Source organism: Schistocerca nitens, chromosome 3 (assembly GCF_023898315.1).
Source record: "Schistocerca nitens isolate TAMUIC-IGC-003100 chromosome 3, iqSchNite1.1, whole genome shotgun sequence".
NCBI classification, from domain to species: domain Eukaryota; kingdom Metazoa; phylum Arthropoda; class Insecta; order Orthoptera; family Acrididae; genus Schistocerca; species Schistocerca nitens.
Genome location: NC_064616.1, coordinates 308319854 through 308335489, shown reverse-complemented (window position 1 = coordinate 308335489; position 15636 = coordinate 308319854). Strand labels below are relative to the sequence as shown.

At 48.3% G+C, this 15636-nt stretch overlaps 1 protein-coding gene across 1 annotated transcript in view; it reads left to right on the top strand.

Moving 5' to 3' along the window:
- LOC126249579 (mitochondrial tRNA-specific 2-thiouridylase 1) overlaps positions 1-8488 on the top strand; it is a 120744-nt gene extending 112256 nt beyond the window's left edge. The window contains exon 7 of the mRNA XM_049951244.1: positions 8312-8488. Coding sequence (XP_049807201.1) covers positions 8312-8407 — 96 coding nt within the window. The 3' untranslated portion in view covers positions 8408-8488. The remainder of the gene's footprint in view (positions 1-8311) is intronic.
- Positions 8489-15636: the final 7148 nt, after the last annotated feature.

Sequence of the window (15636 nt, the reverse complement as noted above, 5' to 3'; positions counted from 1 at the left end):
CGGTTTCTTCCACCATCTAGCTGAGCTCCGCCAACTTACCAGCTTTCACCCTTTCTTCTGCATTGCTCTTCAGGAAACTTGGTTTCCAGCAATGTGAACCCCCACCCTCCGTGGCTATCGGGGTTATTATAAGAACCGGGCAGCATATGAAAGGGTGTCTGGTGGCGTCTGCCTCTATGTCCTTCACACTCTGCACAGCGAGTCTGTCCCTCTCCAAACACCTTTAGAGGCTGTCGCTGTTCGGGTGTGGACGCCACAGGCTGTTACCGTCTGCAGTCTTTACCTTCCACCGGATGGTGATGTCTCGCAGCATGTCCTGGCTGCACTGATAGCCCAATTGCCGCCACCTTTCTTGCTATTGGGCGACTTGTGGGGTGGGTCAGTGGCAACAGGTCGAGGCGCCACCATTGAGCATTTATTGTCTCAGCTCGATCTCTCGATTTTAAATGATGGTGCCTTCACACACTTCAGTGTGGCGCATGGCACATACTCCGCCATTGACCTTTCAATCTGTATCCCTAGCCTCTTACCGTCTGTCCAATGGAGTGTCCACGACGACCTGTGTGGTAGTGACCACTTTCCGATCTTTCTGTCACTACCACAGCGTCACTCTTGTGGGCGCCCTAGCAGATGGGCTATGAATAAGGCTGACTGGGACTTGTTCTCCTCCACTGCCGCTATTGAGCCTCTCTCTAATGATGACATTGATGCGGTGGTTCAATCGGTCACCACCGGCATCATTAGTGCCGCCGAATCTGCCATTCCCCGTTCCTCTGGGTCCCCTCGGCGGCGGACTGTGCCTTGGTGGTTGCCTGAGATTGCTGCAGCGATTAAAGATCGCCGGTGGGCACTACAGCGTCACAAGCGACATCCCTGCATTGAACACCTCATCACCTTCAAACGGCTGCGTGCGTGGGCCCGCCGCCTTATCCGCCAAAGCAAGCAGGAGTGCTGGGAGTGGTATGTGTCCACCATTGGCCTCCATGTCTCTCCATCGCAATTCTGGGCCAAGATCCAACACCTCTATGGCTATCGGACCCCTGTCAGCGTCCCTGCGATCTCACTGAATGGAGCAGTTTGTACAGACTCCGGCGAAATTGCCAACAGCTTGGCAGAGCATTTTGCTCTTAGTTCCGCTTCTTCCAATTACCCACTGGCCTTCCGCTCCATTAAAGAGTGGATGGAACGTCGGAGCCTTTCGTTTCGCACCCACCACCCAGAATCTTACAATGCTCCATTCAGTGAAATTTCACAGTGCCCTTGCCGCTCGCCCTGATACCGCTCCCGGGCCAGATCGCATCCACTGTCAGGTGCTGAAACACCTTTCAGTGGACTGCAAGCGATGCCTCCCCGACCATTACAACCGTCTCTGGGTCGAGGGTGAGTTTCCGTCGCAATGGCGGGAAAGCATTGTCATCCCCGTTTTGAAACCGGGCAAGAGCCATTTGGAGGTGGACGGCTACCGCCCCATTAGCCTTACCAACATTCTTTGCAAGCTTCTCGAACGGATGGTGAGCCGGCGCTTGAATTGGGTACTGGAGTCTCGGGGCCTTCTGGCTCCGTCTCAGGGTGGGTTCCGTAAAGGCCGCTCCGCCACCGACAACCTGGTGAGCCTGGAGTCGGCCGTCTGTGCTGACTTTGCCCGCCGTCAGCACCTGGTCGCTGTCTTTTTCGACATGCAGAAGACGTACGATACGACATGGTGTCATCACATCCTTTCTATGCTTCATGGGTGGGGCTTTTGGGGTCCTCTGCCGATTTTTATCTGCAATTTTCTGTCGTATCGTACCTTCCCTGTGCAAGTCGCGGCCTCATATAGTTCCTCCCACGTCCAGGAGACCGGTGTGCCACAGGGTTCTGTTTTAAGTGTCTGCCTGTTTTTAATAGCCATTAACGGGCTCGCTGCGTCCATGGGAAGTTCTGTCTCCGCTTCCCTGTATGCTGATGACTTTTGCCTTTACTACAGCTCTACTGGCATTGCAGCTGTTGAACGTCAGCTACAGGGCACTATACGCAAGGCGCAGTCTTGGGCTGTAGCTCATGGGTCCCAGTTTTCGGCTGCCAAGACCTGCGTTATGCATTTCTGCCGGCGACGTACTGTCCACCCGGAGCCGCAACTTTATCTTGCCGGCGAACTTCTTTCAGTGGTGGAATCACACAGGTTTTTGGGGGTGGTTTTCGATGCCCGGTTGACTTGGCTGCCTCATATCCGGCAGCTTAAACAGACGTGTTGGCGGCATCTAAATGCTCTGAGATGCTTGAGCCACACCAGCTGGGGCGCCGACAGGTCTACCCTGTTACGGCTCTACCGAGCGTTAATCCAGTCCGTCTTGATTATGGGGCCTGGCTTATGGCTCCGCTTCCCCATCTGCGTTGCGGGTGCTGGACCCCATTCTCCACAGCGGAATACGCCTTGCTACTGGTGCTTTCCGCACCAGCCCTGTGGACAGCATACTAGTGGAGGCAGGTGTCCCTCCACTGCGGTTACGACGCCAACAATTACTGGCTGCTTATGCTGCCCATGTTTTTAGCTTGCCCGGGCATCCAAATTTACTGTGTCCTGTTCACGCAGTCATTCGTCCATCTGCCGGAACGTCGGCCCCGGTCGGGTTGTCCGATCGCCGTCTGCGTCAAGGAGCTTCTCTGCGGGCTTGGGGTTTTCCCTGTTCCACCTCCTTTCCGGGCACCTCTGTGTACACCCCCGTGGTGTGTTCCTCGCCCTTGCCTTCGGCTCGACTTGGCACGGGGCCCGAAGGACTCAGTCCCTCCGGAGGCCTTCCGGTGCCACTTTTATTCCATCCTGGCCATGTATCAGGGCTCTGGAATTGTTTACACAGATGGCTCGATGGTTGCTGGTCGTGTCGGTTATGCTCCGACTCTAGGGGATCACTATGAACAACATTCATTGCCAGCTGACTGCGGCGTTTTTACTGCTGAGCTGGTCGCCATCTTTCGAGCCCTAGAGTATATCCGCTCCTGCTCAGGTGAGTCCTTCGTTATCTGTAGCAATTCCCTGAGTGGTTTACGAGCTCTCGACCAGTGTTTCCCTCGTTCTCGTCTGGTGATGGCTATCCACGAGTCCCTGCATTCTCTTGCCCATTGCGGCCACTCTGTGGTCTTTGTGTGGACCCCCGGTCATGTCGGTATCCCGGGCAATGAACATGTTGACTGCCTGGCCAAACAGGCCACCAGTGAACCCACCCTGGACATTGGCCTCCCGGAGACTGATTTGCGGGCAGTCTTCCGCTGCGAAGTTCTCTCGCTTTGGGACACTGAATGGCGCAATCTGCCCACGCCAAACAAACTCCGTTCTCTCAAGGCGACGACGCGTGTTTGGCAGTCATCCATGTGCGTCACTCGCAGAGATTCAGTTGTTCTTTGTCGGCTCCGCATTGGCCACACCCGACTGTCTCACGGTTCTTTATTGCGTCATGAGGCCCCGCCTCTCTGTCGCTGTGGGGCAGTTTTGACGGTGGTGCACATTTTATTAACTTGTCCGCTTTTAACTGTGCTCCGACAGACATTTGTGCTGCCTGATACGCTCCCTGCCCTTTTACTAGATGACTCTGCCATGGTGGACTTAGTTTTGTGTTTTAGTCGGGCAGGGGGTTTTTATCGTTTAATCTAAGTGTTTGTTTTTTTAGTGTTGATTCTGGCTTTTAGCCTCTGATTTTAAACTGAGTTTAGTTTTTAATGTGTTCTTGGTGGTTGGCTTTTCCTTTTCTTTTCTCTATGGTCGGCCAACGACCGTCACTCTCTGTGTGTTTTAATTTGTTTTGTCTGATCTCTGTCGGAGTCATTCTTGTCCCGTGTCGTCTGACGTCTTTCCTGCTGTTCGTTTTGCTTCTTTTTGGGCGGTTTTATTTTTTTTTGGAAAAAGGGACCGATGACCATCGCAGTCTGGTCCCTTTAATCCCACAAACCAACCAACCAACCTTTCTTTTCGCACCCACCATTCTGAATCCTACAATGCTCCATTCAGTGAGTGGGAATTTCACAGTGCCCTTGCCGCTTGCCCTGATACCGCTCCTGGGCTAGATCGCATCCACTGTCAGATGCTGAAACACCTTTCAGTGGACTGCAAGCGACGCCTCCTCGACCTTTACAACCGTCTCTGGGTTGAGGGTGAGTTTCCGTCGCAATGGCGGGAAAGCATTGTCATCCCCGTTTTGAAACCAGGCAAGAACCCTTTGGAGGTGGACAGCTACCGCCCCATTAGCCTCGCCAACGTTCTTTGCAAGCTTCTCGAATGGATGGTGAGCCGGCGCTTGAATTGGGTACTGGAGTCTCGGGGCCTTCTGGCTCCATCTCACGGTGGGTTCCGTAAAGGCCGCTCCGCCACCGACAGTCTGGTGAGTCTGAAGCCGGCCATCCGTACTGCCTTTGCCCGCCGTCAGCACCTGGTCGCTGTCTTTTTCGACATGCGGAAGGCGTACGATACGACATGGCGTCATCACATCCTTTCTACGCTACATGGATGGGGTCTTCGGTGCCTCTGCCGATCTTTATCGGAAATTTTCTGTCGTATAGTACGTTCCGCGTGCAAGTCGCGGCCTCTCATAGTTCCTCCCGAGTCCAGGAGAACGGGGTACCACAGGGATCTGTCCTCAGTGTCTCTCTGTTTTTAATCGCAATAAATGGGCTCGCTGCAGTGGTGGGAAATTCTGTCTCCGCTTCCCTGTATGCTGCCGACTTCTGCCTTTACTACAGCTCTACTGGCATTGCAGCTGTTGAATGTCAGCTACAGGGCGCTATCTGCAAGGTGCAGTCTTGGGCTGTAGCTCATGGTTTTCAGTTTTCGGCTGCCAAGACCTGCGTTGTGCATTTCTACCGGTGCCAAACAGTCCATCTTGAGCCGCTGCTTTATCTTGCTGATGAACTCCTTGCTGTGGTGGAGATCCACAGGTTTTTGGGTGTAGTTTTTGATGCCCGGCTGACTTGGCTGCCTCATATTCGGCAGCTTAAACAGGCGTGTTGGGGGCATCTAAATGCTCTGAGATGCTTGAGCCACACCCACTGGAGCGCCGACCGATCTACCCTGATACAGCTATACCAGGCATTAATCCAATCTCGTCTGGATTATGGGAGCCTGGCTTATGGCTCAGCATCCTCATCTGCGTTGCGGGTGCTGGACCCAATACTACACAGCGGGATCTGACTTGCCACTGGTGCCTTCCGCACCAGTCCTGTGGACAGCATACTTGTGGGGGCAGGTGTCCCTCCACTGCGATTGAGGCGCTAACATTTACTGGCGGCTTATGCTGCCCATGTTTTTAGCTTGCCCGGGCATCCAAACTATTGTCTCCTGTTCCCGCAATCGGTCGTCCATCTGCCAGAACGTCGGCCCCGGTCAGGTTGTATGATCACGGTCCGCGTCAAAGAGCTTCTCTCCGGGCATGGGGCTTTACCTCTTCCGCCTCCTTTCCAGGCACCTCTGCGTACACCCCCATGGTGTGTGCCTCGCCCTCGCCCTCGCCTTCAGCTGGAATTGGCACAGGGCCCGAAGGACTCCGTCCCTCCGGAGGCCTTCCGCCGCCGCTTTCTTTCCCTCCTTGCAATGTATCAGGGCTCCGGCATTGCGTACACTGACGGCTCTATGGTTGCTGGTCGTGTCGGTTATGCGCTTACTCTAGGGGACCATTCCGAACAATGTTCATTGGCGGCTGGCTGCAGCATTTACACTGTTGAGCTGGTCGCCGTCTTTCGTACCCTAGAGTATATCCGCTCCTGCTCAGGTGAGTCCTTCGTGATCTGTAGCGATTCCCTGAGTGGTTTACGAGCTCTCAACCAGTGTTTTCCTCGTTCTCGTCTGGTGATGGCTATCCAGGAGTCCCTGCATACTCTTGCACGTTGCGGCCGCTCTGTGGTCTTTGTTTGGACCCCGGGCCATGTTGGGATACCCGGAAATGAAAATGTTGACCGACTGGCGAAAGAGGCCACCAATACACCATCTCTGGACATATGCCTCCCGGCGACAGATTTGCGAGCGTTCCTACAAAGCAAAATTCTGGACCTTTGGGACACTGAATGGCGCGCCCTGCCTTCACGAAACAAGCTTCGGGCCATCAAGGAGGCTACCGGTGTGTGGAGCTCCTCCTTGTGGGTCTCTCGCAAGGAGTCTGTTCTCCTCTGCTGGCTGCGCATTGGGCACACATGGATGACGCATGGCCACTTATTGCGACGTGAGGACCCACCTTTATATCGCTGCGGCTCCGTTTTGACAGTGGTCCACATTTCATTGGACTGTCCACTTTTAGCTGTGCTCAGGCAGTCGTTCACACTGCCTGACACGCTCCCTGCCCTTTTAACAGATGACTCTGCTATGGCTGACTTAGTTTTATGTTTTATTCGGGCAGGGGTTTTTTATCATTTAATCTGAGTGTTTCTGTTTTATTTTATTGTTTTGTGTTGATTCTGGCCTTTGGCCTACGATTTTAAACCGATTTTTTAATGTGTTTCTAAGTAGTTGGCTTTTCCTTTTTTATTTCTATGGTCGGCCAACCACAGTCACACTCTGTGTGATTTTAGTCCGTTTTGTCTGGTCTTTGTCTAAGTTTCTCTTGTTCTGTGTCATCTGTGATCTATTCTGTTAATCGTTTTTGTTCTCTATGGGTGTTTTTGGTATTTGGAGGAAGGGACCGATGACTGTGGCAGTCTGGTCCCTTTGATCCCACAAACCAACCAACCATGTGCTGCACACCCCATTATGACAAAAAATATGATGCTAACAGACATGAAATTTGGTGGTTGGTTGAACTGAGGATTCCTTGTAATGGCTAAGGTGTGGGTTCAGTTCCCACTGGGGGTAACAGTTTTTAACAGCCACAAACATACCCTCTTCACCTCCAGTAATGCCAAATAAGAAACACAGGACTGTGTCGTGGTTCCAATTTAACATTAGACATGTCCATTTGCTACGGACTGGAACAGAGTTGGATTAGTTTTGGCTATCAGAGGTGGAAGTCACTGCTTGCAGAAACTCTGTCTCTAGTAAGCTTTCTTACACTAGTGATATTATTTTAGTTCACAAACCAATCATTGTGCCAGGTCATAGGACCTCCATTTTTTATTTTAAGTGACCTTGAGATTTTTAAAATATTATCATTGGACGGGGATTCAAGGTCCAATTCCAATTTTTTCTCTGGAATTAAACCTTTAGAGATGATACTGTCTTAGCGTTTAGTTGTTTTGTCATGATTCCAAACTCCTCCAGGTCTCTATGAACAGCGTGATCCTAATTATTAGTGAAAGAGAATTTCATAGTTGACACCTTTTTGTGTGGGGTCACCGATGATGACATGAGTGGCGTGGGAGTCCCAGACAGTGCAGAATTATTCGTTGCATTACCTTGAGCCAAACATTTGCACGTTTTGCTACTGGTGAGGAAACAATAAATATTTCACATCTATTTGCACCTACAAGCACTCGCAAAAGGTGCCAGGTTCAAATCCCTGCTGGTCAAAAATAATTTGTATTGTCATTTCAGGTTCCAATTTCATGCAATTGGTGAAGATATTTAATATCTGACATCTGATTTTGCTTTGTTAACAATTTGTATGGGTACTGGGTTCTACTCCCTGCCCATCACCAAAACTTTTCTTCATTATGTTTCATGTGTTGCACTTTATTACATACTTTTCATGGTTACTTCTCAGGAGCAATATAAGCTTTATGGGGTTTCCATTACAATGCTTAACATGTCATCATTTATTTCCAGGTTTGGACACGTGGCCTTGCAAACTGATACTGGTGAAACTTCAATATTTTCTCTCTCTCTTTATGCCTAGTCAAGTCTCAATCAGACACGTAAGCTTTGTTTGGTAAACATTGGGTTCAAATTTGTATCACAAACAAAAACTCATCATGTTATTTAATGAGTGGGATAAGATTTCTGTAGTGTCACTTATTGTATAGAAGTTTAATTTACAAGCATTCAGGACTGTCTCGTCTCTGATAACATGTTTTCTAGCATTTGTTGTATCGTGGTATTAGTTTACATATGGGCTGACTGCCATAATGAGCAGTGTTCTCTGGTAGTCTAGTGTGTTCACCATTGTTTATAGTCAGACTGCACCCCGCAGGGTTTCAGCATTTGGAGAACCTGTGACACAGCTATGTTACATTGGTTGCATTCAGCGGTGGCCCACTTTTTTTGCTGTTAAGTGTAGCAAGTGTTTTTGTTGCTCCCCTTTACCTTTGATAGTTTTTTAAATATGTTTTGCCACCAACATACTTTTTTGTTTTAACTGTCAAGACATTTGCAATTTATGTGTTATGTAACACCTAATATCAAATCTCAATTTTGTTTCAGTATGCTGTGTTTTACACCAATCAGGAATGCTTGGGCAGTGCAAGAATTCATAATGTAGCCTGTTCTCTGCGGGCTTTGAAGAATCTGAAATGTTAATATTTGTGTGTTTGTGTGTTAATAATGTTGAAACTTGGAGACGATTAAATTTTTGGTGCAAATAAATATTTTTATTTTATATTAATGACCTAAAATATGTTACTTGCACATGCAGGCCAATTTAAAGTTGTGGGGTGAAGGACAATCTGGTTTATTGTAAGGTAATTAGGAATTAGGGAAGATGTACAGAGCATTCCCATAGGCACAAGCAGCATAAACTAAATAAATTGTATGAAGCATTTTATTTTGAAGTAAGTTACAAATAAGTGTAGAAGTTCTGCGTGTCGACTTTCCAGATCTTGCACTCGGTGACTGTCAGCATTTTATATACAATTATTTAATCTCCATCTCACTATTTGACATCAGTGAAGACTACTCTGCTGATTTTTCATGCTGTCACCAGAATTATGTACCAAATTAGTCTATTTGGGGCCAGTCAAAGCCAATACTTGACACTGAAAGCAGGTTTTTTTTATACACACACACACACACACACACACACACACACACACACACACACACACACACACACACACACAATGAAAGAACAAAAGATACTGAATTGCATCCTGAATGTAAAGCACATCTATTTGTAGAGAACAGCAAAGTTACCACAATAATACAGTGTTGATTGACAAGAAAAGTCATAGAATTTCTCAGAACTCTTAAGTACACAATAACAAATATTGGCAGGAGATGGAGATCAAAGTTGATATCTCTGTCACCAGCCACCAACTAAATGCAACAACATGTTGTAGGACAGACAAGCAGTGACAGTGTTGAGGAAGTGGGCATATTATGCAATTAACAGTGAGTTACATGTGTTTGAAAGTGGTTAACAGGAAGTATATGAGCATTATGAAAGCTACTGCTTACATGTACTAGAAATGAATTCAGGTGAAGCAGCCAATATAACAATCTTTATACCTTGTCTAATGATTTTTTTCAGACAGATTACAGTGAATGGTCTGCAAAAATGATGAACAGTATTACAGTCATACTTATAAGGAGTTTCCAGACTTGCTGCTGTGTAATATTAATGTTTATTTCTCTCCTTTCACTACAGATCTATTTCAGCTAAATTGCCATTATTGAATGACCTGTGGTACAATGTGGGTTACATTATTTTCATTATGCATTTTCATTTTTTAGTAGAACATTGAGTATGGATTGCTACTTCCGTGTATATTGATAGATTGACTGAGGTACATATAACATCATTGGTTAAGTGTATTTTGACTCTCATTCTACATGGTCCGAATTGGTAGAGCAGTTGTCTGCAAAAGGCAAAGGCCCCAAGTTCAAGTCTCGGTCTGGCACACAGTTTTAATCTGACAGGAAGTATCATATCAGCGCACACTTTGCTGCAGAGTGAAATTCTCATTCTGGAAACGTCCCCCCAGGCTGTGGCTGAGCCATATCTCTGCAATATCCTTCGCTCCATGAATGATAGTCTTGCAAGGTTAGCAGGAGAACGACTGTGAAGTTTGGAAGGTAGGAGGTGAGGTACTGGTGGAAGTAAAGCTGGGAGAAGGGTTTGAAGTTGTGCTTGGGTAGCTGAGTCAGTACCTACCCATGAAAGTCGAAGGTCCTGAGTTCGAGTCTTGGTCCGGCACACAGTTTTAATCTGTCAGGAAGTTTCAGATTGATAATGGTAGGAGACCAGCAAGTTGTGGTTTACTAAATTGTGGAAGACTTGGTTTCAGTAAGTGAGATTTTCTTTTGCACTGTGCAAAGTTTACCATGAACAGGCACTGCATCAGAGTAGCTCAAGTGAGAGACAACACTTCCTGATAAACTTACCCATCCTACAGTGTTGGCAGCTTGTATAGATGGCTGTTATGTGATTTTATTTCAGTGATTACAAAAGCATGTTGAACATATGCAGTGGATAGCTGTGGCAGTTGGTTAATGGTGATTCGAATGAGCAAGAAATGAATCTGTTGAACAGATTAATCCATTTCAGGGAACCAGGAAGTCAGTATTCTCATCGTGTGGGACACCTCTGCTACTACAAAATCATGATGCAGCCATATGTGAAGTTCAGTGTAGGTCCAGGGTTCGATTCCCATTTTGGACCAAAGTTCTTAACAGGCACTAGTAGAGCCTGTTTACCCCTGGTTATGCCAAATGAACATACAATTCCACCATGGCTCCAGACTCACATTATATGTGATGTCCCTTCACTAGCAACTAGGGGTTATGTTGGGTCATGACAGAGGAATAAGTGGCGCAGCCTGAGGTGTTGAATACATTTGTTCTGATTCAGGACTTGAAGCTGGATCTTCTCTTTCATGGATTTGATCCCTTCCTTCAACACAGTGCCATCGATTAGTTATTTGCTCAAGATTCCAAACTCATCAATTTCTCCAAGTAATCTGCATGTCACTATTAAAATCCTGGCTCGACACAATAATTTCCATAATGTTCTTTCAAGCTTTAGAATGAGCACAGCTAAGTGTTGCTGAAAATTTATTTTGATTGTTAATATCTCTTCATAATTGTCAGTAACAACATACACTCCTGGAAATGGAAAAAAGAACACATTGACACCGGTGTGTCAGACCCACCATACTTGCTCCGGACACTGCGAGAGGGCTGTACAAGCAATGATCACACGCACGGCACAGCGGACACACTAGGAACCGCGGTGTTGGCCGTCGAATGGCGCTAGCTGCGCAGCATTTGTGCACCGCCGCCGTCAGTGTCAGCCAGTTTGCCGTGGCATACGGAGCTCCATCGCAGTCTTTAACACTGGTAGCATGCCGCGACAGCGTGGACGTGAACCGTATGTGCAGTTGACGGACTTTGAGCGAGGGCGTATAGTGGGCATGCGGGAGGCCGGGTGGACGTACTGCCGAATTGCTCAACACGTGGGGCGTGAGGTCTCCACAGTACATCGATGTTGTCGCCAGTGGTCGGCGGAAGGTGCACTTGCCCGTCGACCTGGGACCGGACCGCAGCGACGCACGGATGCACGCCAAGACCGTAGGATCCTACGCAGTGCCGTAGGGGACCGCACCGCCACCTCCCAGCAAATTAGGGACACTGTTGCTCCTGGGGTATCGGCGAGGACCATTCGCAACCGTCTCCATGAAGCTGGGCTACGGTCCCGCTCACCGTTAGGCCGTCTTCCGCTCACGCCCCAACATCGTGCAGCCCGCCTCCAGTGGTGTCGCGACAGGCATGAATGGAGGGACGAATGGAGACGTGTCGTCTTCAGCGATGAGAGTCGCTTCTGCCTTGGTGCCAATGATGGTCGTATGCGTGTTTGGCGCCGTGCAGGTGAGCGCCACAATCAGGACTGCATACGACCGAGGCACACAGGGCCAACACCCGGCATCATGGTGTGGGGAGCGATCTCCTACACTGGCCGTACACCACTGGTGATCGTCGAGGGGACACTGAATAGTGCACGGTACATCCAAACCGTCATCGAACCCATCGTTCTACCATTCCTAGACCGGCAAGGGAACTTGCTGTTCCAACAGGACAATGCACGTCCGCATGTATCCCGTACCACCCAACGTGCTCTAGAAGGTGTAAGTCAACTACCCTGGCCAGCAAGATCTCCGGATCTGTCCCCCATTGAGCATGTGTGGGACTGGATGAAGCGTCGTCTCATGCAGTCTGCACGTCCAGCACGAACGCTGGTCCAACTGAGGCGCCAGGTGGAAATGGCATGGCAAGCCGTTCCACAGGACTACATCCAGCATCTCTACGATCGTCTCCATGGGAGAATAGCAGCCTGCATTGCTGCGAAAGGTGGATATACACTGTACTAGTGCCGACATTGTGCATGCTCTGTTGCCTGTGTCTATGTGCCTGTGGTTCTGTTAGTGTGATCATGTGATGTATCTGACCCCAGGAATGTGTCAATAAAGTTTCCCCTTCCTGGGACAATGAATTCACGGTGTTCTTATTTCAATTTCCAGGAGTGTATATTACAGTTTCGACTCCCAGAAATACACATAGCTTTTCGTCAATTCATTTCAAGTTCAAACATATCACTCCTAGCTAATGGTGACAGAGAATTTGATAGTTAAAATATCTTCATGCGGCCTATATATGGGCTGCCGCTTGCGCTGGGAAGTCAGTTCCGGCGAGATTGTGCACCAGCGCTCTCACCTGATGATGGTGGCCAGTTGGACCGCGGAAATATTGTGTCTTGAAGACGTCATGATCCGGCTGCATACCCGAGAAGAATATTATCAATTATTATGCCGGGAAAGCCTTCGTAGTCACATCAGAAGCCTCTACGGGGAGGAGATGGTGGAACTCGTGAAGAAGTTTGATAAACTTCGTAAGAAGAAGGGCAAGTTGCTGAGTGCCCTCGCCTTTTTGCTGAGATGCCGTGATGGAAGAGTGATACCTAAGTTTGCTAGATTTGTGCATTTTATTGATACGAAAACGGCCAATAACATCAAGAAGCGTGCCAGTTTCGCCTTAGTCAAGGAGCGCATTCGCTTCACTCGAAGACAACTGGATCTCATATCCAAGTATTTACTTTTCTTGCACTTGGAGTTATCGTCGCTGCTGTCGGATGCATCCTGGGAATGGGTGGATAGTTCTTCTTGGGCACTATCAGATTGGACGCATAGGAGCGCCGTCAGGAAACAGTCTTCTAAGTTTCAATGGCTTTGTTCTCAACCTATGATATCTGATGACGACACCCGTCGACGGACAGTGATTAACCTCACGAGTAAAGAACTGGACGACGCTACGCTGTCAGTGTTGGAGAAAGGCCTGAATTTTGCCCCTACACCGAGGAATGTGCCTATCACCGAATTCATCTGTGCAGTCGAACAAGCAGTGTCCAACCTTTCGGAGGGCCAAGCTGAAGAGATTAGGCAAGAGGTCTCACATACATTGCAGCGGGCGCCGCCTCCACGGAGTAACATCTCCTCTCTCGAAAGGGCAGCCGTCCGATCCATTAAAGAAGACGAGGATCTGATAGTTCTACCAGCCGACAAAGGCAACGCAACGGTTCTTCTATCACGTGATGACTATCTGGGAAAGATGGATCTCTTACTTGAGGACTCAGCATACAGAACATTGCAGGATGACCCAACTGGATGGATAAAGCGGAAGACGCTTTCACTGTTGAAGAAGAGTTCTCAAAAAACTTCGTCCTGGTGCTGCCGTGCCACCGAGACTATACGGCCTACCCAAGATTCATAAGAAAGGGGTCCCGCTTCGTCCGATCGTGAGTAACTTGGGTGCTCCTACCTACAATCTAGCCAAGTATTTAACATCTGTTCTTGGCCCTCACGTCGGTAAATGCGAACATCACATTCCCAATTCTATTGTGTTTATTCAGAGATTGAAGTCCTTGTCTCTTAGTCCCTGCGATTTGCTTGTGAGCTTTGATGTCGTGTCGCTTTTTACCCGGGTTCCTCTGGAAGAATCCTTGCAATTAATTGGTGAGAAACTGGATGAGGACACAACCAGGCTTTGTCGCCACGTGCTGACGTCGACGTACTTTTTATTCAATGACAAATATTTTGAACAGACTGACGGAGTGGCTATGGGGAGCCCACTGTCCCCAATAGTCGCCAACCTTTTTATGGAAGATTTCGAGGACATGGCGCTGAAGACGGCGTCCTTAAAACCAACCTGTTTCTGGAGGTACGTTGACGACACGTTTATGGTGTGGCCTCATGGTAGAGAGGCTCTTGACCGCCTCCTAGATCATTTTAATTCCCTGCATCCTAGCATCAAGTTTACCATGGAGGTGGAAAGTGATGGAAAGCTTCTGTTTCTGGATGTTCTGGTGTACAGAAAGGATGATGGGACACTGGGACACAGTGTTTATCGTAAGCCTACGCACACGGACCGTTACCTGCATGTTTCTAGCTGTCATCCATCGTTCCAGCGTACGGGGGTCCTGCGAACGTTGGCGAGAAGAGCTTATGCCATTTCAGATGGAGAAAGCTTGACACAAGAATTGGACCACCTTAAGGTTGTGTTCAAGCAGAATGGCTATACAGATAAACAGATCCGTCGTGCTTTCCAGTTTGGACCATCGCCTGAACCACCAGAAGATACCTGCAAATCGGTGGCTTTTCTGCCTTTTGCTGGGAGCATTTCCTCGAAGATAGGAAGAATTCTAAAAAGATATCACATCAAAAGTATTTTTCGTCCGCTGGTCAAGCTTAGAGTGTTTCTTGGCTCTGTTAAGGATGACTTGGGTTTGAGGAAGCCCGGTGTGTACAAGATCCCTTGCCACTGTGGGAAGGCTTACATTGGTCAGACGATCCGGACCATTCAGGACCGATGTGTTGAGCATCAGCGGCACACATGGCTGCTTCAACCCGAGAAATCCGCAGTGGCGGAGCACTGTCTCACCGAGGGACACAGAATGCAATATGATGCGACACAAATGGTTGCCCCTGCATCTCGCTATTGGGACTGTGTTTTAAGAGAATCCATAGAGATTCGTTTATCCGACAATCTTATTAATAGACACAAGGGTTATCTTTTAAGTAAGACTTGGGACCCGGTGTTATCTGACATTAAAAAACAACGGTCTGCGTCTCAATCATCGGAATAGAATTTTTTAAAATTTCTTTTATTTTTGACAGCGATATCTCGAATTCGCCTCTTTCCACCACCGGCGGCGCGGCGTATTTACTGCACTAGAGGGCAGCCACGGCACCTTCTCGCGCACGCGTTGTGGGTCTTCTGCGGCCTATATATGGGCTGCCGCTTGCGCTGGGAAGTCAGTTCCGGCGAGATTGTGCACCAGCGCTCTCACCTGATGATGGCGGCCAGTTGGACCACGGAAATATTGTGTCTTGAAGACGTCATGATCCGGCTGCATACCCGAGAAGAATATTATCATCTTCATGCATAGTCAGTGACAATATGTGTGGCGTTCGATTTCCAGTCATCACTGTACTCTTCGTCATGTCAGATCGAGTTCAGACTTGGCCACCTCTTGCTATTGGTGAAAGAAACCTATATTTAATGTTTGTTTGTGGCTAGAAAACAATGGTGATAACTGCCGGGTTCGAATCCTGAGAAGACAGAAATTATTTGTTTTTCTCATAATTGCAGTTTCACACATCTTGTTATTGTTCAGAAAATTCTATATCTGGCACTTAATAGCCCTTACATAACAATGGGATGAGGTGCTGGGTTCAAATTGCTGTCCAACACACACATTAAGTCATTTCAGGTTTGTTACTTGGGAATGAAACCATATTTAACGCATTTCATGGTTAGTT